General features: G+C 41.7%; 1 protein-coding gene across 1 annotated transcript in view; it reads right to left on the bottom strand.

The window, feature by feature from the left end:
- GRIK1 (glutamate receptor, ionotropic, kainate 1) overlaps positions 1 to 20,941 on the bottom strand; it is a 245,730-nt gene that overhangs the window by 18,664 nt on the left and 206,125 nt on the right. The window contains exons 8-14 of the mRNA XM_010585332.1: positions 18,993 to 19,100; positions 18,190 to 18,234; positions 15,068 to 15,181; positions 13,689 to 13,892; positions 12,825 to 13,048; positions 7,434 to 7,552; positions 2,472 to 2,689 (exon numbers count right to left, since the gene is read on the bottom strand). Coding sequence (XP_010583634.1) covers positions 2,472 to 2,689; positions 7,434 to 7,552; positions 12,825 to 13,048; positions 13,689 to 13,892; positions 15,068 to 15,181; positions 18,190 to 18,234; positions 18,993 to 19,100 — 1,032 coding nt within the window. The remainder of the gene's footprint in view (positions 1 to 2,471; positions 2,690 to 7,433; positions 7,553 to 12,824; positions 13,049 to 13,688; positions 13,893 to 15,067; positions 15,182 to 18,189; positions 18,235 to 18,992; positions 19,101 to 20,941) is intronic.

The raw sequence follows: 20,941 nt of genomic DNA, 5'->3' as shown, positions 1-20,941 counted from the left end.
CCTGCAGGACATTTTTACTGCTGTTGCACCTGGTCGTGCTGATTCCAACTTTCCCTTTCCCTGTCCCCATCACATCAGCACTCCCAGGTAGCAGGACTGTCTCTGCAGCACAGGCTGCCCATTGTGAAAAGTACCTATTCACCTCAGCTCAGGTCCTGCAGCCCTCAAATCGCAGGGGCATGGCTGTCGGGGGGTACCCCTGGGCACTGGGGTGCTCCCAGAGTCCATCATGGCATGGGGCAGCCCAGGGGAAACTGTCCAGGCCAGGTCAGGGCTTCAGAGCTCCCCCGAAAGAGGCAGAGTTATTTCCAGTATCTTCTCTAGAGCCGTTATGGCAAAGGTGCTTTTTCTTAAACTATACTGTAATAAACGGGAAGCACAGGAACCGGAGTAATTGCTGCCCAGAAACCCTTACTCCTGCTTTCTCCTAATTCCCGGGTCTCTCACTGGGGGGTGTGTGTGTGTGTGTTTACTTAGCTCAAGAAGTATGTGCAGCATTTTACAGTCCAAGGGAGGCAAAGTCATGCCCTCACAGAGCACCCAGTCTTCCTTTTGCATACGTAAGTATCTATCGTATTTATTGTACAGAGACCTACTCTGTGATTTATTTTTAAGTTTTGGACAGCATAAAGAAATCCTAATCTTGTGAGGATTTTGAAGGGCTGTGTAATAAAAATAATAACACCTTTTATATACCACTGTGTCTCACTGGTTTACAAGTGTGATAAATTGTATTTTTCATGCATCTTTCACCATGTCACCTTCACTCTGCCAGAGAATCCATCTCTATTCTGTACAAAACCTACTGTCCTTTCACTTGTGTTTGTGTACACGTGTATTTCAGGCATAAGTAAGCTAGCATGTATAGCATATAAATACTTAATCAACTTGTCTGATTTTTTTTTTTTTTTTAAAGGCTTACATTCTTTTAAGCCCACAAATTTTAACCTCAGGGATTAATGGTGCAAAAAAGTCAGCGTAAAGATGGAAACAGCTCTGGAAATTTGTTCTGAACTTCTCATGTTGAAATTCAGAAGCTATTTCCTCTAAAGAGCATGGAAGCAACAGGTTTTGAAGTTTTCTTTCTGATGCTGAATTTGATTTCGGAATAGCAATGGCAGTGACCATCTTTGGGCACTGAAGAGCTCTTAGACCAAGGGAGTTTCCCAAAGCCCTTCAGAAGGTGGCACAGCTGCTTCCTTCTGCCTTATATTCCTGATGACAGTCCAGTACTGGCCTTATGCAGTTTCCAGGAATATCTCCAGATGTGTTTCCCAGCATATCTTAATGGAAATTTCAGCTCATCTTTTCAAGAAATGACTATAATGAGGCTTTGAAAAATACTGTAGTTTGTGCATCTCTTCCAGCACAGAAACATTTCTATTCAGCCACAGGAGAGCCATTACAAGGGCAGTTCACCCTTGACAGCTCCAGCAGGGATAGCCTACCATCAGATCTATTACATGACTGAAACATCCTTGATGAGCATTATTCGTTTTGAGAGATGACCCAAATACTTTAGCCAAGATCCTTTTTGTGTGTAAGTATTTTGCCTCGTGTGGAAGCATAAGGGCTTGTGGTTGAAGCAGGGCAGGGGCCTTGGGCTGGAGCAGCAGGGGAGAAGGCTCATGCATGGCACGAGTGTTATTTTGCCCCACATGCTGCTTCCCCACAGTGTCTCACCCTCTTCAAAGGCACTGCATATTTAACTGTCTATAAACACCATTCTTAGATGCTACAGTGAAAAGCATGATACGGGTTCATACAGTGCTTAACTTCCCTGCTGAGACTACCAATGGAGCTGCTAATTAATTCTAATCATCACAGGATTTTTGTGCATATATCCTATATTTATAGCTTGTTGGCTTTTATGTTGACATTTTATGAGATATTAACCATTTTGTATGTAATTAATACTAACAGTGAAAAAAAAAAGAATGCAGTTATCTACAAAGTAATTAGCCACAGAAAATGATCTTTTACTTACAGATGTGTTCATGTGTGTATGTGGCCCATATATTATTAGTCTGTGTAATATTGTCCATGGACCATTTTTAAAAAAGGGACAAACAAACTTGCATTTTGACTGCCTGCAGTATTATTGTGGTGCAAATGTGACCTTCAGAAGTGATCTTAGCCAAATAGCTGGAAGAAGCTGAGATTCCACCCTGAGGAGCAACCTGGAGGAGAATGTGCCCAGGTCCATGCCCTTGTTCCCTTCAGATCCTCACATCAAAGGCATGGGTTTGCCCCTCACAGCAGTACAGCATCAGATTGTTTCTCCATATGTCTTGGGGGAAAATCTCCCATCTTTTACATTAATAATGCTGAAGGATCCTCTGTGGATTTGGGAAAATGATGTATTTACCTATTACGCTAATCCTTTCAAACGCTGTGATTCTGCCTCACCATTTATCACTGGAGGGCCATGAGTCAGTCTGACCGTACAGAGCTGGCTAATGCCATCTTACCTTGAAGAAGGTCATTGTGGATCCGTCTCTAACAGCCCCATACTCTATCTTGGTCTGCTTTGCCAAATCGTCTGCTGAATCGATGGGGGATTCCATCCTCTCCACAGTCAGGAAGGCAGCCAGGTTGGCAGTATAAGATGAGATTATGATTAAGGTGAAAAACCACCATATTCCTCCAACTATTCTGGTAGAAAGAGCTTTGGGCATCAGCTCTGATCCTGTTACAACATCATCAAAACAATCATATTAAAATGATGCTGAAAGATGCCTTTCCTGATACTACAGACTGTTTTTTGGCACAGAATGCTTTTATGAGCCGTAGTATGATAAAATGATTTAAACAGTAACCTCACAGATGCACAGCTAACATTTATAATGGCAACACACTGTGAAGGTGATGTATGCTGTGATACATGACAAATGGAATTATCCTTGGGTCTAAGCCCCATTACATCTCTGAGCTAATGTTCATTGTGATATTACACTCTTACATCCCCAGCAAGCTATACGAGTATTTTTGTCCATTTCCTGAATCCCGTTTTGCCAGTGTACTGTAATCAATTTTTTAACCAGAGATCTTTAGCAGAATGCTATTCTGCTTACAAGCTACCTGGCAGAAGTACCTTACAAGAGAAACCTGCTCTGTGCATCCTGTCGACAGACCTTAAGCAGAAGCAGGGTGATCAATACGGTTCCAGGGAACTCATCGGCCTGTGTGAACCTGAGCTCAAAACTCAGAACATGTCTTATTACAAACATACGGTTTACATTTGAAAATTCTGAGGGTGAATGGACATCTCCTTTGGATCTACAGGGCAATGCAAAGTTTTGGACAGTGTATTTAACACTCATAATCGCTGAAAAGGTTTTAGCAGATCTGCCTGCATGTCACACCAAAAAATATCAAAAAGTGATCTGCCATCGTCATAAAACCCCACAGAACAGCACTTGTGGGTATTAAGTGCACTGAAACAGCTTCTAAACAGCTCCGATAAACTGTATTTAAGCCACACAGGTACTCGTATTTCTAAGAATTCTGATGCAAGTTTTGTGCTGTTTTTTCTAGAGGCGTCCACACTGAACTTAGCTCATTATGTGGGATTCAAGGATCTGGTTCAGCAAAGCACTTAGACAGCCGCTGGAGTAGTTTTGACTTCAAAGTTAAGTCTTTGCATAATTATTTTGTTGATGAAGGATGGACTTAAGAAAGTACTAAGTGCCTGTGAATGGAGATCTCAGCATGTAAAGCTTTTGATGTGACAAACATATTTCTATTATTGGAAAAACATGTTAACATATTATCTCTCCCCAGCTCTTTAATGATTTCTGTAAGAAATTTAAACATCTTACAGAGGATATTTTCAGACTTTGCAAAAACTCTGAATGTGACTTTTGGGCCAAAGACTGAAAGGGCAAAAACTTTCCAAACAACCAGCAAACACATTTAACTTTTAGCTTTGTAAACATATAGACACGTCTCTTAAAGGTCAAAGCTAAGCATAGCCCAAGGGTTTGAGTAGGTTGACAGGATTGCCAAACTGCGAAAGCAGATGCTCTGCCTGTGCAGCCCTGGTGCTGCATGGATTTCAAATTAAGCCAGCAGTCTAAAAGCAAAAAATCTCACTTGAAATTTTCGAGTCCAAATGAACTTGTGTCCTGGTTTCAGCTGGGATAATTTTCTTTCTAGTAGTTGGTATAGTCTTATGTCTTGGATTCAGTATGTGAAGAATGTTGATAACACTGATGTTTTCAGTTGTTGCTCAGTAGTGTTTAGACTAAGTCAAGGATTTTTCAGCTTCTCATGCCCAGCCAGCGAGAAGGCTGGAGGGGCACAAGAAGCTGGGAGGGGACACAGCCAGGGCACCTGACCCAAACTGGCCAACGGGGTATTCCATACTGTGTGACATCGTGCCCAGTATATAAACTGGGGGGAGGGGGGCTGGGGGGATCGCTGCTCGGGAACTAACTGGGCATTGGTCGACCAGTGGTGAGCAATTGCATTGTGCATCACTTGTTTTGCATATTCCAATCCTTTTATTATTATCGTCATTTTATTATTGTTATTATTATCATTATTAGTTTCTTCCTTTCTGTTCTGTTAAACTGTTCTTATCTCAACCCACGAGTTTTACCTTTTTCCTTCCAATTCTCTCCCCCATCCCACTGGGTGGGGGAAGTGAGTGAGCAGCTGCGTGGTGCTTAGTTGCTGGCTGGCGTTAAACCACGACAACTTGTTTCAAGAGCTGTAGCTCTTTCTGGGTTTATGTTTGTGGTCTGTTATACTTTCTTGCTTTTCAGATTAGATTTTTTTTAATGCAATAAAATCAATAAAATCTTTTTCTTTTTTTGTATTGTTGCCCTCAGGAAAAGTGTGTGTATATTTCTAAGCTGGGGTTGACCTGCAAAAGCTGGCTTCTAGGAGTGCTGATTCAGGTCATCCTGAAGGTATTATTTTTTTTAAGCTTAGACAGCTTAGACAAATATAATTTCTACACTTGGACTCTGATGCAATACCTAGCTCTGACATATACATCCCATTAATCCATAATAGCCAGATACCTTGCAGATTTCTTAACAAGCAACCATGAAATCTGCCAGCACAGCCTTACGGCAGCACGAGGGAGTAGACGTAGAAGCTCTGTGTGCTGAATTTGTGGGATGAGATGCCAAATCTCCTGCGATTTCCCCTAGCAAGAAGTTGTTTGTGAAAAAGCAGCAGAATACATTCAGTTCAATTAAGCTCAAAATGCCACAATCTATTAATTATGCAGTGAGCTACTGTTTTGCTTTTGTGAGGTGCTGAGCACACTCTGCTCCCAGCTGAACCAAGAGGCCCCAGCATCTCTTTTGATCACTCCCACAATTATTTCAATGTTCACCTTTTCAAGGGCCTTGATTCCAGCAAAAAACATTCATATACGCTCCATGCTCACTAGCTTCGCCCTGCGTGTTCTCCTTAACCAGATACTCCTGGTCTGACCCATTGCCCAGCTGAACCGGGGCTCTGACATACAGCTTTCCTTTCTGAGAGTGATAGTTTCTTGGAATGAATTGGATGAAATGTGCCCTGTTTGGATGCTTTCAGAGTATGCATAACACATCTGAGACTTTCAGGGGAAAAACAGGGGAAATAATAACATCTAAATAAAAATGTTGCTAGCAGGACTCGGGGTCAGAGACAATACTTGCTGAAGTCTCTCTAGTGCCTTTTTATGGCAGACATGACAGCCAATCCTGATCCAGACTTTGCTCACGCTCTGTAGAAAAGAGAAAGTCTGATCATCACATTTTAAAATTTAATAACAAGTGTCTTCCAATCAAGCATAACAAGCAGCTGCTGCCAACAAGAAAGAGCGTAACACTAGTTGCAGAGTTTCACAACCATTCACATCATGTTTAAACTCTTCACATTAACAATGATGCACTTACAATCACACGCACCACAAGTTTGTACATGGAAACATTTGTGTTGCCTTACAAATGTTCTTTCTTTCTTTTCTTTCTTTGTTTCTTTGTTTTGTTTTGTTTTTAACCTTCTTGAAAGACAAGCAGAGTCTGGTTGGGGCTGACTGTCATGTACCCAAGGTAGTGGTAACGAGCAGACACTGCATCCCACAGTTTGCTGTGGATGATGGTAAACTCCAAAAAAGGCAGTACATAGAAACACAAAATCCTGGGGCACTTCACACACAGGGCAATCACAGTTATATACACACACCTGCCTGATACCGTAAAACCTCAGCCTGTGTTTTACTGATAAATTGGAAGGAAAACAAAACAAAAAACCGGAACAGAACGGCTCTTCCTTCATGCAACCTCCTTCAAAGTAATTTCTATAAGAAACTCTATATCCTGTCAATACATTAGTGCACCAATAAAAGCAAGTGCATCTTAGGTACAAATCAAACTTTGTTCTCTACCATATCTAGGAAAAAAATCCCCCTCTTTTTTTTTTTTTTTTTTTACTGCTACTCATGTCTGTTAAAGAGGGAAGAATAAACTGTACCTGGATGAATGCAGAGATGGTTTTATTTTCCTTACTTAAATGTTTACGAATTTAATACCAAGGTTCTGCTGGGCTTTCCTCTGGATTGCTTTTTTGGTTGTTGTCATGGGGTGGGGTTTTTTTGCTCAGCTTTGATTCAACTTGAAATATTTGTCAGAAAATATTTCCATTCTTTTCAGTGGACCCCAGTTTTGGTGAACAGTGATTTAATTGGAAACCTTAGAACATACACACCATAAACAAATGTGTTTAGTACACATATCTGTTTGACTTCCCATATGGAGTAAGCTTCACTGCCCTTGTCAAATGAGTAAAAAGTCAGCTGTTTCCAAAATCATCAGCAACAGGGACTTGTGACTGGGTTAAGTTAATGCTTCTAGGGTTGGATGCGTTTACAGAAGGATGGGACTCATACCTGCAGAAAAGCCATAAAAAAAAAGGTTTGGTTTTGGTTTTAGACAAGGTGTTTGACAAGTGCCAACAAACTTAACAACCCTTCTGAAGAAAGAGCATCTTTTTTTGTTTGGCAGTTATAACAGTTTTTCTAGGGTAGCTAAGGCTGTTACTGTTTCCGTTGGGATGGAGCCCAACATTTTCCTGTTGCCAAACCTCTTCTACTCATAAACTCAACTTCAGCATGAAGCACTTCGTATCCCTCTTGTGATTATTTTAGGTTTCAGCTCCAGAAAGTGCCGTGTGGCCCTGCCTGCTTCCCTTTCTCTCAACTGCTTCTCCTCCTTCCTCTGGCTGCAGCCCTATTCTGGGTTTCACAGCTTCCCCTCCTCTGCCTGCTCCCGGTTGCAGTGGCACGTCGTTTTCGTCCTTTCTTCTATTGCTTAGTTTCTGAGATCAGGTTTTACAGTACACGTTGTATATACAGAGGGTGGAGTTTACCAGCACAGAAGCCCTTGAGCAGACTGTGGGACGTGTGCGATAACGAAGTGTAACCGGTGTACCTTGCTGCATGAGAGCTCCAACTCCAAACCAGAAACTATTTAGTAAAGTAAAATTGTTTTCCACCACATCTGAGTCTGGGTTGCACGGGTGGGGGTTATACCATTCATATGGTGTAAACCTGTGGCAGTTAACAGAAACAATCTGTAAACATCAAATAGAGTACACACAGCGGCAGCAAACCTGCTGAACAACGCACAAAGTGAGGATTTAACGAAGGAAACAAGGAAAAGAAAACCTCAGCTGAAAGGCTGTCCACAGGACGTCTCGCAGCTGCCTGGTGCGAGCTGCGGAGCAGCGCTGCAATGCCAGGAGCTGCTTTCACAGTCCTGCCCCTAGCACAGGGCTGCTCCCCTTCTCCTCCCGCGCTCGAGGGTGAGGCTGCCGCAACGCCCCACAGCTTCCCTGCCCGCACCACTGACGGACAGACGGACAGACAGGCATTTGTAGGGGCAGGGGGACAACTGGCAGCCACGTGGCTGATCCTTGGTAAAGCACTGAGAAAAAGAGCGAGGGAGAAGCAGCCCTCCAAAGGCAACCCTCGTTAGCTGTCTGTGGTTGAGATGCTGGATGCTGAACGCGCTCTCCCTGCGCGAGGCCGCCGCAGCAGCGCAGCGGAGGAAAAGGCTGCCGATGGTCTGAAGGCCTTCGGGTGCAACTGCAGTGCCTGAAAGCCCTAGGGCCACGTTGTTGGCATTGCTGGGAGAGAATTACGCAGAGGATTGCCTTTAGCTGAAGAGCTCCGCTCTATTCCCCGCCCACCGTCCTGCAACTGCAACCCATGCCCCTTCTGCTCTGCGTGCCACTCGGCAGAGCTACCTGAAGGACCGTTTCTCCCCAAGGTACCTTGCTTGCTGTTGCTTCCCACTGCTGCGTGGCTTGCTGTGTACTTTCTCATGAAGTTTATGAATATAGCTTTCATTGACAATGTCATGCCAATACATTTTAATTACCGTTTCAACAATACAATTAAGTGTTGAATTTATGCACAGTTGCAAGCAGAGTGCCTTGCTTAGCTGAAGTAATGAACTCTGATAATAATGAACCCACTAATTGAAACAGTATGTAGCTTAGGATGCCATTAGCTGCACAATATTACCATAACTAGTATGATAGTATTAAAAATTGTAACAAAGGACACAGTTTTCGGGTTCAAGATACAGCAGTTCTGCATACACCAGTTAAAAGAAGAGCAATCACCAAGTTATATGTTTCAAATTTTTGCTGGAATAATGGAAGCAACTGTTCTGTAGTAATGCCATTGTGCCCAACTCAGTTTGTGCAGACACAGTGGAAACACATCCTTAACAAGAGACCCAGAATTAGGACCTGTAGGTTGTCTGAGCTGCCAATCGCCATAGAAGTGAAGAGGACCCAGGCTGAGCATTCACCCACAGGGTCCCAGAGTGTTAACACAGGACAGTAAGAAGACATACAAATAACTCTGCCTGACCTGACTGGGAAGCCCAAGGCTGGGATCTTGCATTGTTTCAGACAACAGCCACATTCAGTAGGTTGGACACAAATGTCCCCATCACCGAAAGAGCAAAGCAGCGATTGCTAGGAAGTAGCAATGAAATTCTGTCAGCAAAACTCTTTCTGCTGGACTGGAAAGATTTTTATAGCTCTGGGTATATATTTTAACGTGGTACTAGGGTATATATTTCTTTTTCACTTTGAAACAGAAGCCTATTTTCTTCTTGTGCTTCTGTTGCTGTGCTGAGCTCTAAGAAGAGGCTGGGTTACAATTCAGCTCTATTTCACTGCTCAGGCCTTCTGTTCTCCTGGCTGTTTTCCCCTGGTTTTCTCCCTCTTTGGGCCCTCAGCAGTAGTTATGCTGAGGTTTCTGATAAAGATGAGATGCTCAAGGTCATCTAAGAACCCTTTTATATAGGCTCGGTATGGCATTATTCACCACTGGTGGTTACATTGGCTACCTAGCTCTACCATCATTGACATCAACAGCACAGCTGATATGGCATTAGCAGTAAAGGGTAATCTTGGCAGAAAACACCTTGTTCATTCACTGCCAGTCTACTTAGGAAAAGAGCTTTGTCAGTCTGTAACCCTTCACAGCGATAAAAACTTCAGTGTTTGAGTTTAAAAATTAATATAACAATGCCAGGGCTATACATAAGGCTCAAAGACAAATGAGAAATTATTCAGCTGCTGAAAAGTCTGAAGAAATAACAGGATGATTATCCCAGTCTATGAAAATTATTCCCAAGTATTTGTCTTCCATGAACTGATGTCAAAATACTGTTAACTGTCTAATTTACTGTGGCAGCGTTAAAAAGTGGATGCTTCTGAGGTTCTTAAAACCAATCTAACTAGTATTTGCTGAAACACTTGGCAAATCTTACAGAAATCTTGATGTATTTGGATATGTGAACAGGTCTAGATGTGGACTGTAAGAATGGCTTAGCATCTTGGACTGAATTAAAATTTATAAAGTCTAGAGTAAATCAAGATGACATGTAAACAGAATTTTGTGTACTTCTTCAGCATATGTAGTTGTGATCTAATTAGGCGCTGCTTTTAGGCATCAGTTAAAAAAAAACATTTGTGTCAGAAAAAAATAAACATTCAGAAAATTATATTAAGTGTTTTGCTAAACTAGTACACTCATTTCCTCTTTTCCTAAAATAGGTGGGTTGTGAGAATTATATGCAAACTTGATATTTTTTTGTGTCAGGCTTTGTGCTGTGTGTTATGAATGTGGGGGGGTCTATACCTCTAATGACATATAAGCCTTTTAGCTAATTTTAGCACATTTGACAAATAGATAGAGGCCTTAGGGGTTATTATGCTCCTGCAGCGTTGTGAAACATTGCACTAGTAGCCCCACTAGGAAAGAAGCTTCAGGATGAGCTCACAACTCGTTACGTATCAGTTAATCCACATGGGAAAGATCGCCTACAAGTCCTTCAGCTGCAGGGAAAGCAAACAAACAGACAAACAAACTTCAATTTGCATCACAGTCCACCATGAGACGCAAATCTGTAGGGAAATCGGGCTTCATTAGTTACGCTGCTCCTGGAACTACTGCTTTTTAGAAAGATTTCGGAAATAAAACATAACACAGTTACACAGGGCAAACTTATGGATTTACCCAAAGGCTACACTGTGATTTAGAGCAATATTTAACAGCCAAGAAAAGCAAACAGGTTTCACAGCTGATGATTTGTGAGCACTGTGCGTTTCCCTTTGGTTTGCTGCTGGCCACGCATCTGCGTGTAGGCAGCTCTGCGAGCAGACAGAGGACCCTGATGCTTATTTATTTTTGCAAACTTCATGCTGTTATTTTGAAAAATAGAAACACCAAGGATAACTTGGGCTTTGTTTTCCCTTCCGCTTGTTCTGAGGTGGAGAGGACTGTGGGATGTTTTTAGTCTTGGCACGGAACTGCAGAAAAGTCAATCTGTCACAGTTGAGCAGATTTAATATTAGTCATGAATGAGATCATGATTTGCGTACAGTAAGAGTTATTATTTATGGTACAGTGAGCCACTGCAAGAGCTTGTGGGAAGTCATGACTAATTGTATACAGTCCCATAGCTGCCAGGGATGGATAAACTCTTTCTTTTACCTAGGGCCAACACTAATAAGTTAACCCATGACCTCTCCTCCTCTAATTCCCTCCTCCTTCTTCACATTCTCAGCAATTTAAAGGAAAAAGCAAATCCCACATATTTCTGTACTTTGGTACCAGCACAGAAACATGCCAACAAGCAAAGCATTCACATAGGTTGTCCACCTGGAACAAGGGTTGTTCAGTGGACCACGGAGAAATGTGTGTCCGAGGCCAGTCACTCTCAGCAGAACTGCTCGTGTGAGTAAAGGTTTTGCAGGGCCATGCCTTTTGATTAAAAGAAAACAGTGAATTGGAGGAAGAGCAGCAAGAGCTAAATTTGACCTGGCTCACACAGAAGTGGAAGTCAGGCACAATGTGCCACATTATCTGAAATAATGATGCAGATATTACAATTATTTTACGACCTTTGAATGAGGTATATGTATGTATACATTGGAATATATACATTATTGCTGACTTCTTTAAAGTTGAATGCCATCATTTGCAATAAAAACTGCAGCATTTCTGTTACTTTTGCTGTGATGTGAATGTGCGGACTTCCAATGATACATCACTTCAGTTCTTATATTTCATAGTATAAAAGTTTTCTCAGGCTATTTTCCATTTACTTTATTAATGTGGAATATATTGTTGTATATGCAAAACAATACATAACAGAAGTGGGGAATGGCTTAATTAGGGATCCTCAGCAAAAAGAATCAAAGCATGAATCTCTGTGAAGCATTAATAAAAATATTTATGTTTTAAATTATAAAAAAGAAAAAATGAAGGATAGGATGAGATCAAATAAACAGGGTTGGAAATAAAATTCCAAGGCTACTATCTGAAGAAAAGGACAATAACTATGCCACTTCAGAGTCCAGGTTTATTCAGGAGTATAGAAAAAAGTATGCCTCAAATGACCAATTTCCTCTGACAAGTTTCTAAGTTCATTTTCTTTCATACTTGGTTTGCTCTTGTTCAAGGCCCTGGAGCAACTGACTCCCAGACTGTGGTCCAGGGTCTCTGAGGACACGATAAGTAGCTTGCACCCAGTTTGTGAAACTATATCAGCTGTCTAGAGTTTTTAAGGTAAAGTTCAATGATAAGGGTATAGAGTGCTCTGCTGGCCCTCTGGAGAAGTGACTGTGGTCCACTGGTCCAGAAACTTTGTGGCACACCTGCCTTTGAGAACTCGATGAGCTTTGGCTTAATTTGGAAAAGCAGTGTGTACGTGCTTATTTCCTGTTGGTTTTGAATAAGGAACATCACTGGGACCCTGCCACTGACAGGCAGGGTGCACCTCAGGACAGCACTGGGAGAAAGCCTTGGGCATATTTCACCTTGCAGATTGTCCCCTCAGGTTCCCAGTCACATTATCTTGTATTTTCAAGGGGAAATTAGCTGAGCTAATTAACATCCTTCAGCAAAAATATGTTCACATCCTCTTTCACACGTTTTAACTATATGCACTGTTAGTGGAAAAGAGAAGCGCTTACATGCAAGTAATACAAACTGCTTTTCAACACGTAGTCTGCTGAGGTGGTGTGTACTGACAAAGAAAGGCTGACACATTTCATTGGATATTTCTCTCCATTCAGCCCTTAAGGAAAGTAAAATCTCATCACATCGCAATATATAAAAGTGATAGCAGTGTTGATGTGAAAATACTAAGAGACTTTCTAGAACATAATGTTTTAGGACTGGATAAAACCCTTAGGATAGTATTACACGGTATCTACTTTGCAGATCCCATGCAACACCTATGGGAGGAGAGGTAGTTAATGTGGATGCATCTAAAACTATGTCTTCGACTTACCTTGCAATGACAAAGAGGACACAACTGACTCCAAGGCAGGCTAGGAGAACATACATCCAAATATCAGGAGAAAGAGGGTTTAAAAAGGAGAAAACACCAGGGTTTGTCCCATTGGGCTTCCGGTACAAGATACTGATTCCCAGCGTCATGAAGGGCTTGGAAAAATCAATTACTTTCTCTCTTACGTAGGTAATAGTGAGAGGAGCAACGGCCAGATCAGCTTTCTGAAAACACAAATGGGAAAATACTCATTCTTTTTCATGTTCAGCAAACGCTCTACTATTCCTTCCATTTCCCCCCCCCCCCGAGTATTAAAAACTAAACCAAATTTGACTACAAATCTGAAGTGTGCGACAAAATTTAACATTGTTAGGGTAGTATTGGGTAAACGATACTCTGTTTCCTCTTTTTTGCAGGCAGAGGGACATTTGTGACTTTCACGTGAGTAGGATAGGTGTGACCAGGGACACGGGGCTCGGTCCGGTGCCACAGGGCAGACCGCGGGCGAGGACTGCCAGAGCGTCTGGGCAGGGACTATGTCCATGGGGACTATGTCAGAGGCTGCCGCAGGGCAGCGGTGAGCTGGAAGCTCAGCCTTTGCCATTGGAGTCTGTAGCCAAGGGGTGGGCAGGACCCATGCTAGCGCAGTGCCTGCTGCCCCACTGCAGCAGGGGAGGTTCCTCCCCACACCTGCAAACTGTTGGTTCAGACATACTGATGTGACTTCCTACTCCGACAAGTGGAAGTAAAGACAGACCGGTGGCTGTAAAAAAATGAAAACTATACCAAACATTTCATTTGGGGTGGCTTCATATAAAACACCACAGGTGGAAGGAGAATAAAGAGAGAGGGATTCAATCTTACATGATCTATGAGTTCTTTGACCATCCCATTCCACTCTCCTTTGTCATTCTGGGCTCCATATTTACCATCAGAAACTAGTTTGACCTCATAGATGAAGCCTAAAATATTTGACAGCTCCTTTAATAAGTCCAGGCAATAACCCTCGAATCTGTCATTTCCATACAAGGGCTTGTCAGACTTCTTGTACATAACATAGGGATCTTCCTGCAGAAAAAGACAGCAGACATGTAGCGACAGAAATGACGTTTGTTTCGGATTACATCAGTTTCTCCAAATTACATTAATATTTTATAAATGGATTGCAATTAGATGGAAACCAGTAATTTACCATGTCCATTAAAAGCTGATTTAGGTGTGTTAACAAATTGACTGAATCAATTAGTGATAAGCATAAGGGCCCTAATTTTCACTGGAACAGACCATTCATAGCTCCCAGGAGCTATAATTAAAGTAGTGCTTAGCAGCTCCAAAATCAGACCCAACATCTGTACTCTACATTGTCCCACCCTAAGGGGCAGGAAGGGATACTGAAGGAGAGAGAAGCCTAAGTAACAGAAAAAGAATCATAAGGGGAACCTAAAATTTTATATTCTGTAAGAAAGAAATCTTTATTGAAAAAAAATCTTCAAATGTACAAAATAGCAGTGAGTTGAGCAGGTATTCACATGAAAGAATGGAGAGCAGCATAGGTAGATTGCAAAGCACCTTGTTGCTTTTCTTTTTAAAGGATTTTGGATAGAAGATCTGGGCAAGCAGGTTTCTGCAGTTTAATGTGGCAAAAGACCTCTGGCAACTCTGGAAAAGGAGTGTAGAGGGAGCCTTTGAGCTCTTCTCCTCCTCCTGAGGAATTAGGCAGAATAACTGAAAAAAGTGGCATTACTGGCCTGGCAGAAAAACTTGTGAATACCCAGCTGCATATTTTCCATGTAAGGACATAACTCAATCTGTCTATCCACTGTTTGCTACTTTCTTTCAGTCCTCTTCATCTCATTTTCAGTAAAAAGGAAGGAGGTATAAGCACTGACTACAAAGCTGAGTATTTGTGTGTATCAGTTCTTCTGGGAAGAAAAGTATGCAGAGTTTGTCTCTGAAATATTGAAGCAAGCGAAACAATTTTGGAGGCAGAGGTTCCCAAGAGTCTTTCATTGGCAGTGGGGTATTTTTGAATCAATCTTCTGGATAGATGAATGTGTATGTTGATTCTGAGTCTAAATCAAAAGATTTGCTTGAAAACAGGCTAGTTTAACAAGACATTGTTTAGTGTGGAGGAAAGACCATGGAGCGCAGGGCTGAAGCAGCAAAGGCGACTGCGGAGAGCCCAGCAATGCCGACATCCCACAGCACAGCTGATGGTGCCACCTCCGCCCAGTGAGACTTACCAAAATGGTGGTGACGATAAGTGTCCGGTTAGCCAAGGAATCCGTGATGTTGGTCGATCGGTCCTTATTGCTGTCCGTCATGTTAAGGCCACTGTATGAGTTCCAAACCCCAATCTGCACAGAAGAGAACGGGTGAGCGGCTGCCTGGCCGCAGCGAGCCAAAATATTTCACTAAATGCTCACCGCCTAGGAAGAGTGTACTGGCTCTAGTCACCACAGAAGGAGACACCAGCAGTATAAAATGCTAGAGAAGGGAAACGGCTGTAGGTCTGAGTAAGGCAGCAACATCAAATGGCTGATTTAGAAAACACAGGGAACATACTGCCCTTTCAAAAGCAGGTGGCAATGAATAAGCCATAAGAGTAGAAGGCATTTCAATACAGTGGTGTATTAGCCAATTTGCTACAAAGTGGAACATGTTGACTTTGTTTCCTGCTAAAAAATGTCAAATGTCTATTTTGAGGATTTTTTTAAATTTTGTAAATGGTAGAGTTGAAACATCTGGCAAGACCTCTCTCTTCCAATACAACAGATTAAAAGCTTGAATAAATATGCTGAAGCAGATTGATGGATGCACTGGCCTTTTGCTTCCGCTGTGCCTTCAGCAGGTGTAGCAAAGATTATTCTGTCATTTCTTGACTACTATATATGCCAGAGCTAGCAAGGTGATACCATTGCATGCACTGATCAGTATTTGTTCAGTAAATATAAGTGGCCAGAGGCAAATGCCTTTCCAGTCGCAGAGATAGTGAAGAATTCCAGTATTTAATGCTCAATCTAAAGGCTCAAGGGAAAGATCTTCACCATTTCAGTGGATTTGGATCTACACTTTATGAGGGCAGAAATTATAACCATGTTGATTTATTCAGATAAATATTTACTTAACATAAACACAGTCTGAAAGCATCTTCAGGTTTTTTTGCCTTTGGATTCACATACACAGCATGGCTGAGGGCTGATGCGAGAAAACTCCAGGCAAGGAGCTGGCTCAGGCAGTTTGGCTTGTATTGGCTATTTGTGAAGAGCACCAGACGGATGGCTTGGGGGACTGACATTGGCCATCCACAGAGCCCTTTGCATCGCTGTGCCGCTCTGCCAGCATGTTTCAGCTCTACCCAGGAGGGATCTGCTTTCAGATCCTCCCTGCTGGGATTGCCAGCAAAGCTGCCAAGTAAGTCTAAGACAAAGCCCGCTGACTTGCCCTGTGTACTGAAGGTCTGTATCTGCTGTCAGATGCTTGCTCAGTCATTTCAGACCCAGGCTGGACTCTTTTTCTTTGGTTGTTAACTCAGGCAGAGAAGGCGTTGCCTTTGTGCCAAACCCAGCAGATTAGTTTGTGCCTGCTGGGTGTGGATTTGGGGTAATAACTGTATCATCTCACACAAACTTTGGGTTTGTGTCCCTGGATACCATTGCTTTTTCCTTTCACAAACTTTTTTCCAAAGTATGCTTAATGGGAATAGTCATGCCATTTTTATAAATTATTTTTTCAAGCATTTATCAGTCATTCCCTTTGTTTCCAAAACCAGATCAGGTTGGGAAACTGATCTGGAAAGTACACAGGAGATAAAATGTTGGATATTATGATAGCATATGCCAGGAATATAGTAAATACCCAGTGTTCTTGAATTTGCATCAGGGTGGCTGAGTGAATCAAAAGCCATTCTGCTCGTTGTTACTGACTTGATATGCTTTTATTGGCTGGCAGCAGGGAAGAGGAGAACAACCATGAAGAACATGGAGCGACACAGTCACAGTGCATACAAAATACACCAGGAGCCCACTCTACATCTGGATAAAAGAATGACACTGCAGGTCAACCTTGATTAGAGCGATGGAGGAGGTCGGAGGGGCACTGGAAGAATGAGGTCAAGGTAGTACATCACTATGGTGAATCGGGGGGATTTATTGCAGTTTAGTGACAAGTTTGAGAGGTGTCATATGCCCTTCTCAGCAAGCCTGTGCTCTGAACCAATTGTAATTTGGTTTAAATCAATTCAGCGTAACATGAAATGCCTAGAGTCAAAAGCAAGATTGGTTCAATAGCGTTCTGCATGTCAGGTAGGATGATCTATTCACCAGTAATGAGGGAAATGGGGGCCTTTGTGCCTTAGCCTGATTCACTGAAGATTAAAACAAGGTTATTAAGTATGTGTTTTATAAGAACATGAAAAGAGTGCTACAGGACGCTTTACACTGGTCTACTCTGTAGCATTAAAATCCTTCCCAAAACAACACAAAGCCAAAACCTTTCTTAACTGTGTATGTGGGAGAGGTTGGAAATAATAAGATCTGTGTGAAATATGTACAAAATCTAATTCTAATTGTTGTAAGAAATTTTAATCTTGTGACTCCAGAACACTTTAAAAGTGGTGAATGCAGTTGTTACCTTCTCCTTACAGAATGGCAACCGTGGGTTGTACCTCCAGTGGGGAGCAGCGCATGGAGATGATCTCTGACTCCCACTTTGGTGCCTCTTCCACCAGGCAGAGGCACCTTACATTAAGAGAGGGATGAGATTCCTGGGGTAATTTAGATCTTTTATGAACAAGCTTACAATTTCAGTATGTTAGTGAATGACAGCACACACTTAATCATCTATATTATTTTCTCTAAGGAGCTAATAACACACTCGTCAAAATTTTGAGTCTACAATGCTTGAATGTTGCCTGCACAGTATGCATTTTGTGGGAGGCAAAAAAACCCCAACCCTGCAAGTTAAAACAGTCCTTGTTGCTGATGCTAATACACATTCGAAATGGTGTACATTTACCACTCATGGTGAATCTTAGGTGAATCAGGAAGGATAAGAGCTGAGAAAAGGACTGCTTTTGCTGCAGCCAAGAGCCTCTCCTTAAAGAGGGGGAAAGCATGGCTCCCTATAAATAAAATAATAATTTTAAAAAAGATTTTGGTGAAAAAGGTGAATCCTGCCAAGATGTTTTTACTGTTTGGAATTACAGTGTCTCCAGTTGGGATGAAGCTTACTCTACCAGAAAAATTCATACTCTCAGGTAGACTGTTGTCTCTAAACTGCAATATGAAAGTCGCTATCAAAACCCAAAGGATGAGTCTGAAGACCCAGCCCAAAGGTTTTTTGCATCACCTGTCTGTGTACAAACCTTCTTCCACACTTTATATAAATGATTAGAAACCTCGCCAGCAGCCTTGGTATAGAGAAAAATAAACAGAGTGCTTCATTAAAAATGAAAAGAGAACCAGTCTGGAGAGCTGTGTGGGACCAATTACATTTAAAGTCTCAATTAACCCATCAGCAATTACCATTCAGACTCAAGCCAGTGTACGCAGAGCAAGGGACAGCGCTCTCTCCAGCTGACATGAGCTGGTGGCGTTACCTGTGTTCTGGATTTTTGGACACCCATAGCAGCCACCTCCCAGGCGGCAGTGGAGGAAGCCCTGCGGTGCCCGTTGGGAGCCCATGTTTGCTGGCTGAGGGCTGGGGCAAGGGAAGAAGAACTAATCTAGTCTCAAAATCATGAAGAATTTTTAACATCTCAACTCGTGTTGAGGTTATTACTCAAGCAACTTCTTTCCTCTCCCTCATGTCACATTTATTAAAAGCAGTGCATGTAAGATAAGTCTAGGTTTTATCTTTCTATCTATATATGAATTTACCACACCAAGTTCCAGCTGCAATAACTGAAGATAATGTGCACTTAAAATAATTATTTCCATCCAGATAATTATTGTCAGTCCCAAATTCCTACTCCATACCTCAAAATGCAAGGTATGTGTTATAAAATAATAAAATAACCTTAGTAGCTCTGTTTTAACTTTGACTTAAATAATCTTGAGAATAGCGTTTTTTACCCCAAGCACAGGAGATTCAAGCTGAGGAGAATGGACTTTCCTACGCCCCTGTCAAATTAGCTTTTCGTCATTGTTTTACGAAAGATCCGGTTACCTTTTCTGTTCCTTCCTCCTTGAGGCTAATAATGTCCAAATCAAAATCCTTCCGTAAGCCATCCGTTTTGTTGAAGGTTATGCGCCCTGTCAGGCCATCCCACCGTGCCTGTGTGAACAGAAAAACACTCTTCCCTGTAATGATTAGTAGGAACTACTCTGAAGCCATAACAAATATTGTATTTTAGATTAACCGTGGCATTGAATCACTTCCAAGTAGTTTTTTAAACATATGTGGCTTTGTTACTTTGATAAAAAACACTTTCTTCAACTTTTTTTGTTATTTAGTTTCTCTTCAATATGTTTGGTATTTTACAATCAGGCACAAGTTTCTGACAGTTTATATGTATATTGATTTACATATGTCTAATACTGTATAAAAAAAAATATACTGAAGAGAGAATAAAATATGTATTACACATCCCCAAAGACAGGGCAGCTTTGCACTGCATAAGAATTCACTAAGAAATTAAAAAAGGAGTCTGCTTTGTCCAAGCTTTGGGTCTGAAACTTGGAGTACAACAGCCTAAATCTACCAGCCTTGCTGCAGTGATCCTCTTTACCCCAGGCCAGGACCTTTTAAGTTCTCCAGGAAAAATGGGTAACAAATGGCAATCAGTGCTGAATGGGAATCCCCAGAAGGTCCTTAAGGAGGGAAGGTCGCTAACTATCCCAAACCACCAAAGCTTTCTCAACACTTTAGCTGTGCATTTCCTAGTCTCATGTGGTAGACACTGCCTCTGCTACTCAAGGCTCAGAAATGCAGATTTTTCCAGGAAGAGATAAACAAAAGAAGGGCTTTTGTCATTCATGCTTGATTTCTTGGACGGGTTGTGGTTAAATGTCCCCCACCAGCACTGGACTCCTAATGTCCTGGACTTTGTTGAATTGTTTCACTAATCCCTACTCAGTTTGCATTGCCAAGGAAGAAAACACAAGTTCCCAAGTAAGCAAACAAGGTGTATCATTCCTAATAAGAGCACTGCCACTGCCTGTGCTCACAGGTGTTGATGGCACGATGATGATAGTTCTAAAAGCAGGCTTTCAGGAAAAATTCACCCAGTCACAGAGACCTAATCAAAACTTTGTAGTATAAGGTACATGCAAGTCTTACGTATGCGTTTGAAGTACAGCGCACAAGTTGCATAGGATTGGTTTTGGTCCAAGAATTTTACTGTTCTGTTATAATTAAGTGAAATCACATTTCCATTGTTTTAAACGTTAGCATCAGGAGTAAGTTAAAGCGGTGGACTTTGTACATCAGTCTGTATAGCCATGATGATTCCCTGTGCTGGGGAATGCTTATTCGGTACAGCAGGATCAATGTCCAGAACTAACTTTCTCCACAGTTTAACTTTTCTGTATCTTGTAAGCTTCCCAGAAAGCTCACTTTCTTTTAAATGAGATTTATCTGTCTCACATATAGCCCCCATTTTTTCCACAAAGCTGAAGCTTATCTATAAAAGAAAGTATTTGATGGATTTCAAACTGCAGATGGTTTTTATAATCTATTTTTGGGACCTCCCACATTAGATTAAATTCTTCAAAGACACAAGAAAGGCTGATGATAAATGATGGCATAGTTTCTTCATGTGTGTATAATTCTTAAATTACAAGCTTTTCTACTGCACATTGTTATTTGCTTCATTTAATTTGTTGTAGACGGATGACATTAGGAAAGCTGCATTAAAAATCAGCAGACTTACAGAATGGTGTCTCCCCTTTCTGTTAAATCTAAATTCTAGCTCTGAATCTGCAGGACTTAATCTCAGATGCTGGGGTGTTATCACCATGTGTCTCAGACAAATCTGGTGCATCTAGAATTTTGTGAAAATATAGACGGATTTTGAAGCATGCTTAAGTAAAATAAGAATGGACAGGCACAAATGCAACAAACTTGCTATGAGACTTTCCATCTTAATGACACAGGAACATACAAAAATCTCAGCT

This window comes from Haliaeetus leucocephalus, unplaced genomic scaffold, assembly GCF_000737465.1.
Source record: "Haliaeetus leucocephalus isolate CR32 unplaced genomic scaffold, Haliaeetus_leucocephalus-4.0 Scaffold93, whole genome shotgun sequence".
Lineage (NCBI taxonomy): Eukaryota > Metazoa > Chordata > Aves > Accipitriformes > Accipitridae > Haliaeetus > Haliaeetus leucocephalus.
Note: the sequence above shows the minus strand (reverse complement) of the source record. Positions and strands in the feature narration are given on the sequence as shown.